We start from the raw sequence: 21,490 nt of genomic DNA on the forward strand, positions 1-21,490 counted from the left end.
CAAGTCGAGACGAGTCATTTTCTGTATTTTTTAGAAAAGTAATCGAGTCAAGGAGAGTTACCAATACATTGCGACTCGACTGGAGTCATGACTCGAGTCATTACAACTTTAAGGTATTGCAGCCCTGCTTATTGAGAAAAGTCACTGAAATCGTGTAGTTACATGTCGGATTTATCTTCAATCTTGACATCGTGCGTCTTCTCGGTCTGTCCGATTTCGAACGTCTCCCTGGCGGTGACTGCTTGTAAGGCGGTATCGTCAATAATTTCCTTGTGCATGACCTTATCCGTTTCGTCGTCAATACATTTCAACGCCTGTAGAAGATGCATGTGAAACTCAAGCTCAAAATAGTGAGGCATTCAATATAGCGAGTGTCATGATAACAACCATTTAAAATAACACAACCTTAACCCTAACCTAACCTCTCAATCTTGTACCTAACGCTAACCCCCAATCCTAACCATGGCACAAGCTAACCTGAAGCATAAACTGATATAAAACTATCCATTTTGACCAAATTCCATATGTCATTATTAAGACTGTTCACCAAACTTGCCTACCTAGCATAGCACAGTGCTTCGTGATATACAATCAGTCATGAATGGCATTGTCATCGAGGAGTGGTAATAGAACTTGACTAAATTAACAGGTGAAATCACCCGACTAGAGTAAAAAAGTAACCATGAGATTGAAACACCTTGATTATATTCTGATGCATCAAAAAGTTTTGATGTGAGCAGGCTACACCAACACTGTTCATGTTCATTAACATCTATTTTCCAATGAACAAAATAGCTAAAATTACAAAAATGTGAAATACGAAAGACATATCATTGGATTGTGCATAATCTAGCTGAATTGATTTAGCTTCGAGTGGACATCTACATGGTATTAATATAAAAATATACAAATATAAATGAATGAGCATAATATCATGAAAGATTACATTTTGTATGTCTCTTCGCGAAGCGGCATAGAAGTAAAGATCCAAAATCTCCTCTTCTCTCTTAGACGGGGATGAAAATAATCCGACAACGCCTTTAATAACAAAGTCACGATAAGAAGAAGACTCAAATTCATGCTAAACAAATTATCTGACCTCCAATCGCCTTTTTGAACTTGTTCAACATTCCTCTTTTCGCGCTAACGTCTCCCAGTATCCCATCCTTGAAATCTTGCACCATCTTAGTGTCGAACACGACGATGTCCACCGTATTGAGACTCTGGGTGCTCGGGTGCAGTTTGACAAAGGTATCGATCGCAGAACGGAAAAGTAAACCGACGGTTCCGCTGTCCATTTGGATATTACCTTAAATTCAGTTTGAAATCGTCAGCATAAATAATAATTTTACTAGAAACTGCATGGTGCCATTATAGTCTTTATTTACAGTCCTAATAAATACAATTGAATAATATATTCCAATTGAAATACACCAGCATTATTTCTGCTGATACTCATCAGGGGTAATCATCATCAATTAGTAGAGAATTTAAAATATTATTCTATATCAACAATAGTATCACCAAATATGACACAACCGACATGAAAATTCGAATAATCAAGGTCAACATATGGCATAGAATTATTTAATTGTATATCGAGGTTCTGTACCACCAAGAGCCTGTCAAGTCCTAAAATTGAAACTGTTTTACTGTCTGACTAATTTAAAAGATGCAACATGTACATTTTACACTTGTACAGTTTATATACATTCCGACCAGTATATACCATGAAGTTTGGCTCTTATTTAAGTACAGTAAAACAGCTAAAATAAAAGACACATACGTTTAACATCATTCAGATAACTGAAACAGGACATATTCAAGTCAAAAACAAAGAACATCCACGGAACTCCTGAAATTCAGGAAAAATGCGTCATTACCAGTATGGTGTTCTCAAGTTCAAGGCTATGGCAGCACAACACTATCATGGCAAAGACCAAGAAATTAAATCATAGCTCGAGCTAAAAACATTGAGACGAACTACATTTCAACGCAGAAAACAACTGACCTGTTCCCAACGCGGGAATTGCTATGGAAGACAAATTCATAGCGTCCGCCTGCTTCAATAGATTGATGATCTTCTTTTGCAAATCTTTTTCGTCTCTCGGCGTCACCAAATGCAGTATATGTCTGCAACGAAGGTTTCCGCCAGAGGTGACAGCGATATCGCCACTCGCGTTTTGTAATTCAGTCTGAATCCCGGACCCGCCCTGACGAAGTATGACATTGGATATCATACCTGTAGAAGATAAGGGAATACTATCACACTACATCCTGATCAGAAATGAAGTAATTGTTAAGAGAAGCCTAACCTGCTTAGGTAGAACTGGAAAACTAAAATTCCAAAACAGTTGTCTCAAACCACATAAGTTTTCAGCATTTAAAGACTCTTGGAGTTACAAAATCTTGATATACAATCGAACAATATATTCGTATTGAACTACTTCTGTTTTTACGAACTAGGTTGACGGAATTTGGGAAAAGTTGGCTCCAAGGCACACAAATAAAAGATGGCCGTTACCGCCGTTTGATTGTTTACATTAATTTCAACAGCTTTCAAATGCTGTAACAACAGTGCTAGCTGGAGTGTTTGATAAATGTACGGCACGAATCTAACTTATACTTGTCAAGATTGGGACAATACACATGAAGCAATATGACTCCCTGCTGAAGTGGAACTATTCGAAAAAAATACAGTTCATAAAATATACCAATCATTTTATAATAAATTATTGTGGAAGTTCTCTGTTGTTGACTGATCTGACAAAATCAAACACATTATATTGGCCCACATTACTCTTACAGATGACATTCCACCTACAGCAGAATTCTTTCTTCCCTTACAACTATGCACTCAGTATTCTGGACACAATGGTATACTCATCATTAGGGCAAGTTTTTGCAGCTTTTGCAACTTTTTTTTACAGCTTCCGGCAGCTTCCTAAATACTCGGAAGATATGTAGAATGCTGCTTTAAGCTGTTTGAAGGAATCTTATAGTGCAACTTTTGTCCATTTTTTTTCATGCAACTTTTTCGATTTTTCATGAAAGTTTTTTCGATTTAGGTGAAATTCACGGCCAAATTCCACTGAAATACCATAAATCAGCACTGAAGTAATGCTCTTACGGGTATTTCAGGAGCTGAGCCGGAAAGTTAACCTTTTTTTTAGCCAATCAATAGAGAATGCGGATGGAAAACTGTATTTTGGGAGTGGAATTGGGAAGTTGACTTCTTTTTGTAGTCAAGCGAGCAAAATGTGGTCTTTTAGTGCAACTTTTGTGAGAAAATAAATGCAACTTCTTACTGCAACTTTTGTCAAAAATAAATGCAACTTTCCACGGATTGAACTGCAACAAAAACTTGCCCTACTCATCATCATTGTTTTATGAAATATTTTATCCAGTCAATACACCACAACATTGCGATATAACGAAAAGATAGGAGGGTGCCGAAACGAATTGGAGTAATTTTATATTCAGACACCCATCTGGGACTACAGCATGTGAATAAGAAGCATGAATACTATTTTCGTTTTACCATCTCTTGTGCACAGCGCCTTAGTGATACATCAAAATATGTCGACATAGTTTGTGCCAAAAGGAGTGTGTGTACCATCTCAAAAATAGCACATTGAGCTCAAGCGACCTCTTCAAAATTTCATGCCGGTGAGGTCATATTTTGCGATGCGATAGTTGGTGTACCATGTTCTTTCCAATTCTCTACTAGTTACTAACGATTACTCCTGACAAGTGCATACCGAAAATATTCGGGTTTATTTCAATATGAATATACTTTTCAATAGCATATTATCATCCGTATCCTGACCTTGTGACAAATCAAACTTTGAGTTGGTGCTGTTCACAATTGCGTCAGTTTGCTGCTGTGTGATGTCACCTTGCAGTACAGAAACAGACAACGGCCCGTACGTAGCAGCTGACGAGAAACCCGTACTCGGGCGCGGTGTTCCGTTAAATTCCGCTTGAAATGCCTGTAACAAGGTCACATATGGATTAACAGTTACAGGGATATTTCACATTTCTGACTGTACACAATTTGTGATATTTGATATCCAATTTCAAAAGAAAAAGGTTAGCAAACACAAATTAATAATATTTGCAGTGATAGAACAATAGTAACTAATCAGATAAAAAAAATATAAAATTCATAGTTCCTTCGGAAATTTTACTGAAAAATGAATTTCGTTGCTAAAATTGTAAACAATAAAATGTCAGCTACATTGTTGCAATCAATATAGATAAGTCAATGACAAAAAATCTGTGTCGTCAGATTCTTGTCTCGGTTATGATCCAATTGGCTTAATGTAAATTATTTTTGGCCTATTAAATTATCTTCGAGACCACATCATATTTTGAGCGCTATGCAAACCCGTACGGACTAGTAATTTTTCAAAATTTGAAACTAGAACAGGAACCAAAACTACAGTACACACTTTTCAAAATCCTCAACTAACACTAGAACTATTCAAAAACCGATAGTTAGTTAAACGCCAACTAGATCATTAGATTGTACAAGACCGGCACTGTACCCATTTAACAGGATATTCCTAAAAAACGAAGCCAATCTTACAGCAGATACGTTTGGATTGGAGGGGTGCAGCACGATGGTCACTTGAAGGTTATTGGCTGCATGTTTCTGGATTTCCTCCCTCATCCATCTCGCAACTTTATCCGCTGGGTGGTGAAATCGTCCCGTGCCAATGGCAGGGAAAGCTATCGAACTGGAAAAAGACGTTCGGGTTTAGAGATTGTTTGTAAGTTTACGTTGCCGAATATATTTTAGAAACGGCACTGAGGTCTGTGCACTGAAACGAAAAACAGTACTTATCAACCACAAAGATGGTCCAAACATCCTGCGATACACTACTAACTTACAGCTACAAAATGTCTAAACCAAATGAAATTATGCCTGACCCCTTTATTTTAGGTGATTGTAGTAAAATACAATCGGTAAGAGGTCGAACTCTGGACGGTCTTTTCGAGTTATGACTATACAGTTTGAACTATTTCGCGCTTGAATCGCGCCTGAGGACCACTCGACTAATTAACGACATAATAATTGTATGTGCTATATTCGGGATCAAATCAAGATTGTTATGATGACAACTATCGGGTACGGGCTCATACTATCTGGTTCGAACCCCATGTACTGTACACATCCCGAATAAACCTCTGCGATTGGGAATACGTGGGAGTTAATTGTATTGGGTTTTGTTTTATTGCTCTGTGTGACTAGTAAATCAACTGATAATGTGGTAGATATCTTTGATGCTCAGATTGAATTTAGTATGCACCTAATCATTAACTTTAACATGAATGTATTCCAGACAGAGCAAACCATAACTTATAACGTTCACGTGAGGTTGTGGGTCACAACACTAAACAGTATCATCCTTTATGATACGATGAGGAAACAATCTTACGATTTAATTTTGTAGCTCTCAAATACGAGTACATCTAGTTAATCATTTTGGCCAAAAAGCTTCAAATCATCTTTAATATACAAAGGGCTTTCAAAACTGGTAGAGTGCCTCTTCGATTTCGACAAACTTTGTGCTGCAGGATACAACACCTATTTCAGCAAGCAGCAAGCCTGCATTTCTTTCTAAAGAAACCGAACAATCAAACTTCAGTTTTTTAGCAGCACTTCACATTGCAGTCACTCTAATAGTACCACGTATAATATCAAAAGGAAGCATTACATGTTTCCAATATTTACTTTTAGGTTGCATACATTTGTCATAATTGCAATTCGAATGACTTTTGATTATTACAGAAGACTCGCCGCTCCGCAACATTTCTACTTAAGTTTTACACGCGCGCAACGTCAAAAGATTGAGAATCACTGGTTTAGACACCCTGCCATCGTTTTACCGCAATCTTGTGGTGTTTTGAAATAATGAAAATATCTATAAATGGTACTGAGAGCTGGCATTGTTTCCAAACAGGTTAGGGTTAGTCAGATGAGAAACTGCGAGACGCAACCAACCCATAATTTGCCTGCACCGCTAGCCGCAAACATTGTTTCACGACACTTTTGATGTTCGCTTTTGAATTCTGTCCGTACGATCCGATGAGCCCGTGGAAAATCTCATTGCAAGCCAGCGATCCAGGACCCGTAGAGAACACGTCTCCAGCCGCATGCATTCCCTGATGTTGGGCACAGTCAATCTAAAAGTCAAGTAACTCAGTTAATTTCAGACTTTTGTAGGTACAGCACAGACTTGGACAACTTGATCGAACGAAATGCCAGAGATCTAATGCTTAATCTAATTTGTGACATGTCTCTATGTTCAAATTCTAATCTGATTTCTGATTTTCCTGAGAAAGGAAAGGTTCAAAGGAACCAAACAATTACTATCCAGTTATTGGTCTTTAACAGAACTTCGCTAGCTTTCGCCTTACAGAAACTTTATTAGGACCTACTATAAATATCTGATATCACAAACGCAGCATTAACCCTACTCCCGCGGTCGGCCTCCAGGCCAAATTTTGATGCATCAACCAAAAACTTCATCAAACGCGAACAACGGGACTTGAACCGACGCCCAATATATCGCCGTGATCAGAAAATAGCAGCCTAACCAACTGAGCTACTCGGAAGGCTCGGGCGTGAGAGGTGACGATAATATTGAAACCAGTCTAAGCGATTTCTCAAAAGTGAAAGAGAAATTTGTTTTTCGTTTTCACGTGCCGTGATACATAATCCTTCCCATGGTGAATGACCACGTGGTTGCCTTACATATCAATTTCAGCATTCAAACAAGACAATACTGAGCTTGAAATCTTTACGCAACCGTGAGCACCGCGACTGGGAAGTTTTCGTTATAAGTGTTACTCACGGCCGCCGCTGATTACGTCATCGCGATGGAGGCAACGCGCGTTGTAATTCGTGTTTGTTTGGCTTTGCCTGGTCCAGTTATATAAGTCCAAATACATGTTACTGATCTTATAGATACTATTGATCGTACATAACTAACATAATGATCAATTTGCAACTGCACAAGGCCATCGGAAGTATATATATTTCCTTGTTTGACACTTCTCATAGGCGCGCGATTTCTCTTGTTGCTTCATTTCATATCAATTTGAAACGTGTTCTACACATCGAATGTCCGGTACAGGTTCGTCAGTATATGGGCATATGATCGCCATCTATTCATTGAAGTCTACAGTAACTTCGTATAACATATAAAACGGATGATTCAACGGTCTGTATGATGTTGTTATTACAGGCGCGAGTACCGTGCACTCGCGCCAACTGACACACCCATGTCTGCAGTGTTTATCACTGGCGTCGTGTAACTTATATAAGACCAACCTTCGTGATACTGATCTTGTTGAAGTGTTATGGGCTGCATCTAACTATGTGCGTGACATTCAACTGTATAAGACAATCGTAAGTGAATGTATATGGCCTTATGCGGCAATGCTCATACGTGCGCGGCATTTTTCACGTAACAGAATATTGCTTTATTTCACACCAATTTGAAGCGTGTTCTATCCAACTAATTCCCGATATTATGGCTGCAATGAATTCTTACGATCAACAACTACTCTAAAACGACAACTGTATCTGCTTATGACGTGTAGTACGGAAGATATAAGGAATTATAAGATTAGCGTTCATTCAGGCGAACTGAGTTACACATTGTATTTTGCGGGAAACGTTTTTCTGTATTCAATCTGCATTTTGAACAGGTTATGCCATAAGGCAATGGGTTATATATAGCTGGTCGTATTCGTATCGACAATCGCTACTTATAGACGATCATTGTAACCGTTTACGACCCCTACAACGCAAGATGTCGTTAATTGATTGAAGCGTGTTTGTGAAAAACTGTGCATGGATCCTAATAGGATCCACCCGCGGCGAAAGGGTTAAATGAGTTTGCAATATTACACATAAGTTGCATACATTTGTCATAATTTAGGGTCCACAACATTCCTTTTGGAGTTCTATCGGTCCGCGAGACCAAAAAGGAACCACTGGCCTAACCGTGCCTACAATTCGTGCATGATTTGTATACAATTTAATTAAGTTCACTTCAACTAAATTCTCACCACGACACGCTGTCCAGCGGCAGACGCCACGGCCTTGGCAATGGCAGAGCCCCGCCTTATGTCTTGGATGTGATCTGGCGCCATTATGTTCACTATGACGTTCACCTGCGTAAAGCACAATCAAACTTGACACGTCTCAATTTGGCTGAAATCGGTACATGCGAAATATAGGTTTTCACAATCAAAACTTCAGTAAGCAGTATGCTGGTGGACTGGGGTTGTTCAAAATGAACTTTCTTTTTGTCAAATTTTACGGGCTTTTCGATGAAATTGTTAGGATGGATGAAAAAAAAATGTTGCACACCAAATTTGGCCCTATTGCAACCTGTAGAAGCAAATCTATTACAGTTGAGAAATCATAAATTTATTGAAAAAATATATATAATTGATTTTCAAATTTGACTGACAATCCCATGAATTGTTAAGTTGTTGTAATTCGGCCCAATTCCAATCAGTTGAAGCAAAGTAATTGGTGTTCAAGATTTTGGATTTGAAAATATAGTATTTATGGTGGAAAATTCTTTCATTGTATGTTATAGAATTAGCCACCGTCAATACTATAGCCTCAAATCTAAAAATTTTTACCGCACTAGCACTTGTACACTTGTAGTTGTATACCCCTTTCTTACTGCGCATAGCATGCATATATTGGGTTTGGGGCACATTGTTTTAGGACGTAAAATTGAATTTTCACAAACAACGCAACAGAATTTAATGAAAAACTCACATTTTGTTGTGTTATATCTCCCTGTACAAGAGTGACGGCCGATTTTTGCGTGGGAAATGAAGGATTTGGTTTCGGCGTTGGTTTCTGGGCAATTTTCGGGTTTGGATTCGCCGAAGTCGCGCCTCCGACTTGAGCGACCGCATTTTTGAATTCATTCAGGACATTGTCGCTTTTTAATTCGACGAAATCAACCTGAAACAGACAGTGAACTGAGTGAATGATGTAAAGGAATTCAGATTTATAGCACACTATAGCTATTTCACTTGGTACTGCGATGTTAAGTTCTTGCAGCGAATTGTCGGAGATTTCCAACAGCTGATCATTCAAAGTGGTGCTAAATAAGATTTACACTTCGTGGTAGCTTAACCACACAACACATATCACACACACACACTAGCTGCACGTTTTGACACCAGATAATGTAACATATATTCCCTCTGATTATGCTACTAGCAAGTTAAAATTTGGAAAAAACATCAAAATTTTCAATTTTTTTTCTTTGTCTGAAATATCAACATAGTATCTATAGCTATACTCTTGCCTCATGGCCTCATCTTACCCAAAACATAACTAAAAACTTCATAATTTCGATTTTCATTGGCACCGGTTTAGTACCTTTTATTACTGGTGAAATGTTTATTAACGTTTTTCTCCATTGTAAAAGTTTGTTCAACAGCTTCATGATAAATGAAAAATTTGTGTGACATATATGTCGTACAGTATTCACTCAGGGATTTTTGAAAAGCTAACATCGAGGCCTATGTTATGGTTAGAGTCGTTTGGCCTAGGTTTACCTTGCTCTGAATTACAGAGCTTCACAGGAAACTTTTTGAAAAAAATGACCTGAAATTTGAAATTATGAAATATCAAAATGAAATTTCTCAAAGAGGGGTTGCACATATTCCTTCAAATTTTAGAATAAGACAGCACTGTCCTAGTGCTTCCTTAAGAAGGCGTTAGATTGAAATGAGGGCTTCACAATTTTGAGATTTTGCATTCCCCGTGTGCATTTTTTCTCCTTCAAATCCACAATATGCCAGGTAGAACATTTTTTTTTATACAGCATAGCGACATCTAGCGACTGTGAAAATTTAATAGTGATCTGAAAGCCATCTGAAAGTTAGGTTTTTGACTTGCTAGTCCCTTTAATAGCAAATGAAAATTTTCTCAGATTGTACTACATGAAATTAAGATCTTGTGGGTACACATTGCATAATATAGCCTTCACCAAAACTCCCTGCGATTGATTTATGCATTCGTAGCCTACCCGGGTAGAACTATAGTCATAAATTTATACTCAAGTACATGTAGAAGTATTTTTCGAAGTAAGTGAAAAACGAAGTGTTCCAGGCGTACCTTTGCCTAGTAGCATGAAAACTAGAATGTTGCGGGTACACTTTGCAGCCATTCTTCACTGAAACAATCACCGAGAAGGTAATACACTTATATATCTTACCCGAGTAACGCAAGACGTGGAATTCTGCTGAAAATAATCCCTGACGGCGTCTAGAATTAGCGGCACGCATATCTTGGGCTGTCCGCCGAACACCCCGCAGCTAATCGCAGGTATCGCGATCGAACGAAGCTTCGCTTTTTCTGTTAGCTCCAAACTTCCGCGAACACAAGATTTCACGACCAAGTCGGGTTTGTTATTTCTCTCCGACTCTTCATTCCACCTTGGTGACAATAACGAAGCTCGGTTTTTATTCCAGTACAGGTGTTGCAGAGTGGAGGAAAAATTCAAAAAAAATTGAATTTCAAATAGTGTTCCTGATATATGGTCCCAAATATTAAATGAAATACTTCTATCATGATTTCAGGTTCCCTCTAGTGGTCATGCAATTTTACCGGAAGGGCCGAAAATTGGTAATTTTGCCAAATCTTGAAAACTGCTTATGCTAAAAAGCCCTTGCTAATCCAAACGAAATGAGTGTCAGCGAAAGTTTGTCGCATAACAAATTCAATGCATGCCTGATTACTGCGTCCGAACTGGTAAGACAGCCTTCATGATTCAGGCGCAAAATATGTAGTTAGAATTCTATGCGAAATAATGGACTGAGATTTGCATCCCGCGACGCTATAGATAAGATCTCACCTCGGACCGACAACGTGCACAATCTTTTTACAGTTCGGCAAATTTCCAGCACCGGTCAATACGGTGTCGCCAGGCGAAAGATGGCCGTAGTTTTCTTGAATAATCTTTCTCATCTCCTGCTGAATTCGGTTGGCGTTTTTCGCGTCTAATGAAATAATCAAGTAAACTTTCAAACTTTGTGCAGAAACTGAACAGCTTTCATCCATTGACGAAACATCAATGCCAAAATAGATTAACATTGCCACTTGAAGTTTTCGAATACCATCCATAACAAATACATAGGAATATTGAGTTGATTTTTACCATTTAAATTGCAAAAATTATGCAGGACAACCTTTGTGCTATTGCCAACACAGAAATAGCACGCATTACCCCACAGTTTCTTTGATCAACAAGTGGTTTGCACAAAATCTTACACAAATTGATCAAGTGACTGTTGACCAGGGTTGTAATGACTCGAGTCACAATTTTTTGTTGACTCAATTTGACTCGACTTGTATTCAAATCATTACACATGACAAAATCAAGACATATGACTTGACACATTAGATATAACATATTCAAGTCACATACTGTATATATCAGTAGGGATGATTGAAAAATAGGCCCAGAAACAGTCTTTTATCTGTTTGAATAAACATATCTAGAGTAAGAAAATGAATATTAGGGCTCTTCAAAAATGACTTTTTTTCTCAAATCTTACTGGCTACCTGATAAAATTGTTAGGTTACCTAATTTGAACCTACACACCAAATTTGGTCCAATTCCAACCAAAAGCCGCATTGCTACAGGAGAAATAAGTTTCTATTTATTATATTTTGAAAATTTTCTATTCACCCCATGAAAGTGTTAGGTTGTGTAGAGAAACGATGTTCATCAAATTTGGTTCAATTCCAACCAGTGGAAGCGGAATTATTGCTGTCGAAAAATTTGAATTATGAATGAAATAGTATTTACGGTGGGCACCACTATAATAAATAATTAAAGAATTGTTCACCGTAAATACTATTTTATTCATAATCCAAATTTTTCGACGGCCATAACTTCGTTTCCACTGTTTAGAATTGAACCAAATTTGGTGAACATCGTTTCTATAGACAACCTAACACTTTCATGGGGTGAACAGAAAATTTTCAAATTTTTTCCTATTTATTTTTATATAATAAATAGAAACTTTCTTCTCCTGTAGCAATGCGGTTTCTGGTTGGAATTGGACCAAATTTGGTGAACATCGTTTCTATAGACAACCTAACACTTTCATGGGGTGAACAGAAAATTTTCACATTTTTTCCTATTTATTTTTATATAATAAATAGAAACTTTCTTCTCCTGTAGCAATGCGGTTTCTGGTTGGAATTGGACCAAATTTGGTGTGTAGGTTCAAATTAGGTAACCTAACAATTTTATCAAGTAGCCAGTACGATTTGAGAAAAAAATTCATTTTTGAAGAGCCCTAATGAATATATTACAAATCCAAGGCCTTCAATATCATCAAAGAGTTTCACAGAAGTGATTTGAGCCAGACTTGAGCAGTAACCTCTAAGACTTGGACTCGAGTCTGAAAACTATGACTCGGACTCGATCAGTTGTTCCATGACAGGACTCGGACTTGGCTCGGCGGTGAGCTGAAAATGACTCGACTTGACTCGAGTTACAATTATAAAAGTCAAACTGACTTGTGACTTGGTTACAAATATTCTGTTGACTTCAGTCAACTGAGAGTCGAGATCATGAGTCATTATTAGAGGCCCTTATTTTGACCCAAACTGCACGACATGGAAACTCATGAGGCCAACATGAAGAATTTGTCGTATGTTTATGAATCAATCTATTTTTCATCAGTACATTTGACGGTCAATGAATAAATTTTCTCTATCTCAAATACATAATACAGTACTCAATTCCAATTTATAACACACCAACGAATTCTGCCTACCTAGCTTTTTAATGACACCGGAAACTCCACCGGGCAATAAGGTCAGCTCTTTATTTGAAGTATTGATGATGACATCGCAGCGATGTTGAATGATGTTAACCTTCCAAACAGTCAAGGTCACCTGGCCTAGCTGTGCCGAAATCAGTTGCTCTCTCTGGATATCCTACAAACAAAGAATAACACTTCTCGGAATCGTGCATGAAAAGTCAATACACTGGAAACAGGAAAGCAGGCTTGATTCGACACCAGAATTAACAATGTGAGCACACATTTTCAAACTTTGAGGACTATTTTGGGCTGGTACCATTGCCATGACCAGATTTCAATTAGTATTTTTGCAATCAGATAGGCAATAGCTTTCGATCACGAACAGTTTCATTAAATTTGAGCGGTCGGGTCGCCAGCTACAGCACTACTAATTATGCTGCTTTTAGCCAGCTCAGAAGTAGATCTATCTGGGTATTCAAGTGTGACGGCTTGAGTTGCACATCTATGTCGTAGGGCTGTTCATAAACTTTTTTTCCTGAATCTTGCCGGCTACGTGATTAAATCGTTAGGTAGCCTTAAAAAATGGCGCACACCAAATTTGAATTCATTCCAACAGGTAATCCTTGCACGGTGGATAATCCAAGAATTATGATCGAAAAACTCGAATAACTCCGCTCCTACGGGTTGGAATTGAGTCAAATTTGCGTTGCATCGTTTTTGAAGACAGCGCAACAATTTCATGGGGTTGACAGAAAAATTTGAAAATTTTTTTTTGCATTATTGGGTAAATTCAAAATTTTCAAACTGTACGAAATCCGCGATTACCGGTTGGAATGAATTCAAATTTGGTGTACGTCATATTTTAAGGCAACCTAACGGTTTAACCACGTAGCCAGCAAGATTCAGGAAAAAAAGTGTTTTTTGAACAGCCCTAATATGTAGGTCAGCAATCTATGGTTTGAGAGCGTAAATACATAGTATCTTGTGTTCTGTCTTATATTTGGAGGACCCGTCATGCAACATTATTTTTGAAGGGGTACGACATCATGCAGAGGGGGTACGTAGTTCAAAAACAAGATTGAGAGCCCCTGCTACAAAATTTTAAATCATGCAATCGAAGATTGACGCTGAAACAGAATAAGATCTACACATCGTTACATTTATAATTACCACAGAGGAGCCAGGGCGGTTGGTGACGGTCGGCGGCCTTTCCAGATTGGCGCGTTCCCATTCGGGGCAGTTCGGGGAGCCCGCTAAAATGATGCAGTTCTTCAGTCGGCTCGTGCTCTCCAGAAAAGCCTTCCCCTCAGACTTCATGTAGTAGTTTTTAAGGCCAGGATGTCGTTTTGAGTGTTTCTCATCCACAATTAAATCAAGGGCGTTATTGATTTCCGAATGAGCTGCAGGAAAGACAAAGACTCGCTTAAGGTTGGGAGAAAAAACAATACCGTTACCAGTGTGATCGATTGAGCGCAGCCTAAATAATAGGTCAAAAAGATATGCCCCTAGATTTATTAGAGCAGCTCAAAATAGAAAAGATCGTCCTTCATTTGTAACAGGGTTGTGACCAAGTCACAAGGCTCCGAGTCGCAAGTCAATCTCACTTTCATCGTTTCGACTCGAGTCAAGTCCAGTCATTTTCAATTCCCACCGAGTCAAGTCCGAGTCCAAGTCAGCGAGCAGCGAGTCAAGTCCGAGTCATGGTATTATGACTCGAGTTCGAGTCCAAGTCATTGTGCTGACTGCCCAGTTTCCAGTTAAAGTCTTGTTAAACCCACTTTTTATATCTCTGTTTGGTGCTATCGAATGGTTCGCATTTATAATATACTCATTTTCCTTACTTTTAGCAGTTTCTGGTCGCATTTTCAAGTACCGGTACCAATAGACGAAATCCCAATAGTGCGGTGACTTTACTATTCTTTGAAATTACAATGCAATGTCGATCCTGGCCGTCTGAGTCTCGAGTCATGCACAATGAGTCGAGTACAAGTTGAGTCAATACACAGATTGACTCGAGTCGAATCATGTCCGTATTTTGAGAAAATGACTCGTGTCAGGTCGAGTCATCAGAAAGTTGTGACTCGAGTCATGACACGAGTTATTGCAACCATGATTTGTACCCTGAGGCTTGAATTAGGAGGCAATAGCTAGACTAGGACAACTTGATAATTCTAATTGTCTAATTAGAAAATTAGCACGTCATGCCTGTATTCTAATTCTAATCTAATTTGTGAAATGTTCCTATGCTCTAATTTTAATTCGAATCTGATTTCTGGTTTTCCAGAAAATGCTCTACGAGAACTGTACAGTGCGAAAAGAGAGAAGCTCGCTGTGCAAACATTTGCCATTAATGTGCTTATGGAAAGGAACCATGACTTTAATATGATGACTCGATTATTGTAGTATTTCTTCCAGATTTGAAATTTAATTCGATTTCCAAGTTCTTGCGAATTCAGTCATTCTAATTCTAATCTAATTTGGAAAAGTAGCTAATATTCTAGTCGATCTCTGTCTTGAACGAAAGCTTCCGTACAAGTCTGGCTCAAGGTCACTTTTCGTAAATTTTGAATTCCAATCAAATACCTTCTTCGATGTTTTTCTTCACGCCTTCCAAAAATATTCCACCACCTTGATGCGGAGTCAATCCGCACGTCACCGCTTGTCGTTTCGGATTCTCGGTACGGAATTCTCTGCTTCGTTCCAAGATGAATAGCGCTTTCCCGTACAATAACGGGACTACCTTTTTCTGAATCGCGTTTTCGTCGAGGAATGTGTCGATCCTTGTTCGCAGCATTCGGATGTTGGCTTGCAACCCAACCATGACTATACTGTTATCCGGCTAAAATGAAAACTAGGCTATTACCGCTGTAACGCAGGCATTCCCAAACTTAACTAAATCTCATGACTAGGGTGTTTTTTTGTCAAAATTGTAGCGTTAGGTCAAAATTTGTCAAAATTGTTCATAAAGTCAACATTATTTTGACGTCTACATTTCGTTTGTATCGTAGATTTTGCTCTGTCGATGAACTTATCATTTGATATTTTACACTGTGTAGCCTACTTTACAGGCTTACCGTTGTAAACGGCTAATTGTCTGCTCATTGTGAATCATAACCAGTCAAATAAAGCAAATAGGTAGGCATGGTGTTATGGTCAACGTACCGCAATATCCTAACTGAAGAAAGACTTCTTGAGCATTGCATCATTCTTATATGAAGAAGCGCATGATGGAAAATTGTGATGTGGATGACATTGTCAGAATGAAGCAACACGGTTTGTCACCAGCAGTGTACGCACAACTTGAGAGCTGTCAGCCAACAACTGCTGCTGTTGAACGTCCTTGACAAGCTTCTTAGTAAGGATATGCACTTTCTACCGAACAATGCAGGAAAGTATCTCTCGTTGTACTACAAATTCTTTCAATTTTTTCTACCATAAAACGTATTGTAATCACTGGAAATCTTCATATGGCCTGTTTCTAAGCCAAAAACGTTTTACAAGCCAAAATATTTCGTTAGGACAGCCAGTTCCAACCAGAAATGAAGATAAGTGGTACAATTTTAACATTATGTGGGAAAACACCTAATTTGCATGAGTTAGGTCCAAATTTGGATTTTTTAGGTCCAAATTTTTCTTTTTTAGGTCAAGAAAAGAAACCAGGTCAAAATTTGGATTTTTTAGGTCCAAATTTTTCTTTTTTAGGTCAAGAAAAAAACCAGGTCAAAATTTGGATTTTTTAGGTCCAAATTTTTCTTTTTTAGGTCAAGAAAAAAAACAGGTCAAAATTTGGATTTTTAAGGTCAAATTTTTCTTTTTTAGGTCAAGAAAAAAACCGTCCTACTCATGACTCAAAAGTAAGCAGTTTCAAAAAATAGATTCAGACGGTGGTTCCCAACTTTTTTTGTTTTCAAACTTCACAATACCTATAGTAGGCTTACCATATTTTGGAAATCTAAAACGAGGACACTTTTTCAGAAATTTGAGACTCGCAAAACTGGAGTAGAATTCCCAAAAACCGGTGAATTTTTCCCACTTTGTGACCGGTTGACTAAAAAAAACATCACTTCGCGCTCAGAGCTCAAAATACCGTTTTTTTCTCCGCATTGCTAGGTGGATGACTAAAAAAAAAGGTCATCTTTCCGCTCGGAGCTCAATATAGCGTTTTTCGCTCCGAAATACCCTCCGGAGCGTCACTTCTGTACCAATTTACGGCATAGCATTCGCAATTTGCTCTAAATCTGACCTAAATTTTCAAAAAAGAGGACAAAATCTCAAAAAAGAGGACAAAAGGGCGTCCTCCGAGGACACTTTCAAAAAAGTCAAAAAAGAGGACAAATCCTCTTAAAAGAGGACGTATGGTAAGCCTAACCTATAGAGCTGAATGACAATGCTCGCGTACTTATAATGATTATTTTGCGCATAGACTTCAGTATATTCTATATTGGAGATTTAACATTGGTAGACTAAGCTTGACAATAATTGATAATAGTTAATGAATTTGCCACCGTAAATACTACATTTTTCAAATCAAAAATTTTCTACCCCGATAACATCGCTTCTACAGGTTGGAATTGAACCAAATTTTATATGCAGCGTTTTTCAACAATTTTATGAAGCAGCCAGCAGAATTTGACAGGTTATTTCTGAACAGCCTTTAATTTGATATTGTATGCAAAATCAGTAGGCCTACCTTCAAATATATGCCGAAATTACTCTTCTTCCGGGTTTCTTGCTGAAAACGCTTGAACGCTGCAGATTTGAGGGCGTCGGCTTTTGCCCCTTCCGTTTTCATCGTTTCCACAGCGACCATTTCCTTGAGGACGGCGAGGGCTTTTTTGTGTTCCACCTCGTTGCGCGATTTCAGATATAATTCATTTTCATCCACTCCGAATTCCGCTGTACCAAAACATTGTTTGTTTCATGAAAATACAGACAAGGCTATCTCAGACCGTTATCGGTTCAGTTCAATTTATTAATAATCTCAACAACACAAGATTTCACAACCAAGTCAGGTTTGTTATTTCTCTCCGAGCCATTTGCCAATTCCATGTTCATCAATCTTATCAATATAACTGAATGCTCATTATATTTTGCAGCTACTTATAAAATCAATTGTAAATATCTGGCAATGTATTCAGAACATTCAGTACAAGTGAAAACTCACCTTTAATACTCTTTCCAGTGATATGATCCTGAATTGTACCACGAGTGATCTTGGCGTTATCGATCAAATATCTGCGTGCGCACTCATCAAGGCCTGCTATTTTTCTTGATTTGACACTCTGAAAATGAGATAGCATTTGTTGCTATTAACTAGGGTTGGACACAATAATTTGAGTAGATATTCTATCGTTACGAAAATATAGGCTTTCATATCCGGAGTAATATCATATTGATGAAAAATATTGTTCCAATACTATATTTCCACATGAACTCACACTATGCATCGTCAATGCTTGCAACTGTATGTTTGTCGTGTCTCCCTCAGGACCATTGATGGATATCGAGTGATTTTTTTCATCGCAATTGAAACTGGCTTTAGGAAATTTTTGCCTTAAATCCTCCACAATTCCGCAGTACACCATCGCTCTGTAATGATAACGGTCATGAGAGAGCAGATAGCCTACACTGCAAACGCATAGCACGCTCTCATAATTCGGGCTGAGAACAAAGATTTGAGTACTCGAATATCAATCGAGTATCAATTCTAATGATTCGAGTGATGTAACGAGTAGGGCGATTTTTTTTCCATGTCTAAAAAGTCAGAATTTTGTCAAAATTGTAGCGTTAGGTCAAAAAATGGCAAAATTGTTGACAAAGTCCAATTTTTTTTGCAATTCGTTTGTATCGTAGATGTTTGCACTGTGAGTGAACTTATCATTGATATATTACAGCTTGTAGCCCATTTTATCGGCCTACCGTTGTAGACGGACCATTGTCTGCTCATTGTGAATCATAAACGGCCAAATGAAACAAATAGGTTGACATGGTGTTATCATAGTGTCCTATATGGTGTCGACACAGGCAAATATCACGCCTCAGTGAAATAGTATCACGTCACAATTTCCATTTGGCTACAGGCAATTTGACAGTCATTTTTGACCGGCTTGCCGAGCATTAAATTTGGTAAAACGGGTATCAATCGAAAGCTGACTCTGCACTGATCACGAAAATATAAATTTTATTCCGCTCGTGGCCCTGGAACTCCCACAATCAGCCTCGAATTTTTCATTGATATGGAGATTGGCATTGGGACGCAACAATGCTGTCAGGCGAAACGAGAGAGTAGCTCAAGAGAAAAAGAGCCAGACAGCATTGTTGCGTCCCAATGCCAATCTCCATAACAATGAAAAATTCAAGGCTGATTGTGGGAGTTCCAGGGCCACGAGCGAAATAAAATTTATATTTTCGTAATCAGTGCAGAGTCAGCTTTCGATTGATACCCGTTTTACCAAATTTAATGCTCGGCAAGCCGGTCAAAAATGACTGTCAAATTGCCTGTAGCCAAATGGAAATTGTGACTTGATACAATTTCACTGAGGCGTGAGATTTGCCTGTGTCGACACCAAATAGGACACTATGGTGTTATGCTCAACTGAAGCAAGACTGCGTGGGCATTGCATGGTTCTTACAAGAAGCGCATAATGAAAAATTGTGATGTAGATAGACACCATTGCCAGAATGAAGCAACACGGTGTGTCACCAGCAGTGTACGCACAACTTCAGTGTTTCCAACCGCTGCTGTTGAACCTTCTTCCTCCATCCTTGATTCTTTAGTGCAAAATCTTCCGTTTTCAGGTCAAAAAAATATCGCCCTAGTTATAATGATAATACTCGGATACTCGAAGCCAATACACGATTCAGAATCGCGTCACTCAGGTATTCAAAATTCTTTATTGGTTCAAAACAAGGTACCTGTATCCTTCTTCGTCCATGGGTATTTCGACGGTCTTATATTCGACAGCGTTTTCGATATCAACCATCATTTTAGCGACTGCATCCTTACGGCCCGTCACTTCAACTTTGTTGTTCTGCCATCTAATAAGTAAGTAAGACTACATAGGAAAATTGCGGAGCATGCAAAAAAGAGGTGAAGTGACATTTGACCATTCATAGTTGGTCTGGAAAATTTTCAACTTTCCAAAATCAGGTTGCACTTACAATTATAGCTACGCCGTTTTTCCCAAATTAAGTTAGAATTTGAATTACAGAATCCACAAAAGTTTGGAAATTGTTTAACGTTAGAACTAGAAAGAAACACAACAAGAATCAAGTTCACTACACATCAAATCAAAGCTCATTGTCATAAGCACGGGAATAGAAAACGTCTGCACGCCAAGGTTGGCTCGTTTCGCACTATACAGTTCTCCAGTAGCATTTTCAGGAAAACCGGAATCCGGAATTAAATTAGAATTAAAATGAGAACAAAGAATAATTTAACAAATGATTTTAGAATTCGATTACCGGCTTTCAGCCCTTGAACAACTGGGATTATATATAATCCAAATCTGGACCTACAGTCATGCATGCAACAATTTATAATGAGTCGCTTGAGCATGCGACTCTGTAACCCCAAAGCTAACCCTAACCCCTAAAATTTTCAATTACCCTAACCACAACGTCTAAGCACAAATCCAACCCCAACTTTAACACACATGCACAAATGTAGCAAGTGTAACTTCCGCATGCTATTGTGTCGCATGCTTATAATCTCAACAGGCCAACAAAAAAGCTATCAGACAATGCAGTTTATCCTCACACTCAGGCTTGGTCAGTAATATAGTACTTCTACATTTTGAACAATATTAAAATTTATTCGTACCTGACTACGAAATCATCGTCAGACTTTTTGTTAGACATTTTCTCGAGATGCGAGTGCATCTTCAACTTCCGCGCCTTTTCTAGCTTCTCCTTGTCGAAGGTTTTCGATTCTGTGGCATAATCTTTCAGAAAGTTGTTGAAGAGTGTCTTACACTTTCCGTCAAATTCGTCTTGACTACCTTGTTTCTGGAATTCAGATTACGGCTTTCGATAAAAAATATTTTCAAATTCAATTGAATAATATATTCATAGTTAAAGAAACCGGAATATTTTCGGCTGACATTCGTCAGGGGTAAAGGCCAGAAACTAGTAGAGAATTGGAAAGAACATTGTAAATCAACACAATCGCATCACAAAATATGACGTCACCGGCATGAAATTTAGAATAATCGGGGCGGAGAGGGTGCTTATGCTCAATGTCATATTTTTACATGGTACACAAACTCCTTCTGTAGGTACAGACTTGGTTAGCAACTCCAAGGCCACGTACTGAAAGTGATAAATTAACTCACAGAGAAATGAAGCGCATAATTCAAAAACTACAAAATGCTCACAATAACGTTGTTTTTAATTGAACAGAATGAACTGATACTCTATCCTTTCAAAGAAAATATCAAGTCCTTATTCACCTGCTCCGGGTAAAATTTCACAACACGACCGTCTTTCGCAGTGTTGCAAAGATCTATTCGCCCCAGATCCTGGAAAGAGTCTCTCAACAGCTTGTAATGCGTCTTGCTGTCCTTGATGAAGAAGAAGACCTTTTCGTCACAGGTCGGAGTCATTTGAATGCTGTTTACGGTTCCTTCTGGGCCGCTGGATATAGCTTTGATCGCGACTA

At 38.4% G+C, this 21,490-nt stretch overlaps 2 protein-coding genes across 3 annotated transcripts in view; one reads left to right on the plus strand and one right to left on the minus strand.

The window, feature by feature from the left end:
- Window positions 1–21,490, plus strand: part of LOC145438653 (protein mono-ADP-ribosyltransferase PARP14-like) — a 362,844-nt gene that overhangs the window by 114,342 nt on the left and 227,012 nt on the right. The gene's annotated exons all lie outside the window — the stretch shown is intronic.
- Window positions 1–21,490, minus strand: part of LOC145438648 (protein mono-ADP-ribosyltransferase PARP14-like) — a 33,171-nt gene that overhangs the window by 5,394 nt on the left and 6,287 nt on the right. Inside the window, exons 8-27 of one of the 2 annotated variants that reach the window (XM_080315995.1) lie at window positions 21,282–21,487; window positions 20,654–20,838; window positions 19,747–19,869; window positions 18,270–18,420; window positions 17,996–18,113; window positions 17,522–17,727; window positions 15,415–15,670; window positions 14,002–14,231; window positions 12,844–13,006; window positions 10,908–11,052; window positions 10,269–10,488; window positions 8,813–9,004; window positions 8,086–8,190; window positions 6,011–6,192; window positions 4,592–4,742; window positions 3,830–3,992; window positions 2,012–2,242; window positions 1,100–1,309; window positions 947–1,038; window positions 163–314 (exon numbers count right to left, since the gene is read on the minus strand). In XM_080315995.1, coding sequence (XP_080172121.1) covers window positions 163–314; window positions 947–1,038; window positions 1,100–1,309; window positions 2,012–2,242; window positions 3,830–3,992; window positions 4,592–4,742; window positions 6,011–6,192; window positions 8,086–8,190; window positions 8,813–9,004; window positions 10,269–10,488; window positions 10,908–11,052; window positions 12,844–13,006; window positions 14,002–14,231; window positions 15,415–15,670; window positions 17,522–17,727; window positions 17,996–18,113; window positions 18,270–18,420; window positions 19,747–19,869; window positions 20,654–20,838; window positions 21,282–21,487 — 3,481 coding nt within the window. Of the gene's footprint in view, window positions 1–158; window positions 315–946; window positions 1,039–1,099; window positions 1,310–2,011; window positions 2,243–3,829; window positions 3,993–4,591; window positions 4,743–6,010; window positions 6,193–8,085; window positions 8,191–8,812; window positions 9,005–10,268; window positions 10,489–10,907; window positions 11,053–12,843; window positions 13,007–14,001; window positions 14,232–15,414; window positions 15,671–17,521; window positions 17,728–17,995; window positions 18,114–18,269; window positions 18,421–19,746; window positions 19,870–20,653; window positions 20,839–21,281; window positions 21,488–21,490 lie in introns of both variants that reach the window. The other variant, XM_080315996.1, reaches the window with a different exon arrangement.

Source organism: Botryllus schlosseri, chromosome 5, assembly GCF_051294905.1.
Source record: "Botryllus schlosseri isolate E-star chromosome 5, Bs_hap1, whole genome shotgun sequence".
Classification (NCBI taxonomy): Eukaryota; Metazoa; Chordata; class Ascidiacea; order Stolidobranchia; family Styelidae; genus Botryllus; species Botryllus schlosseri.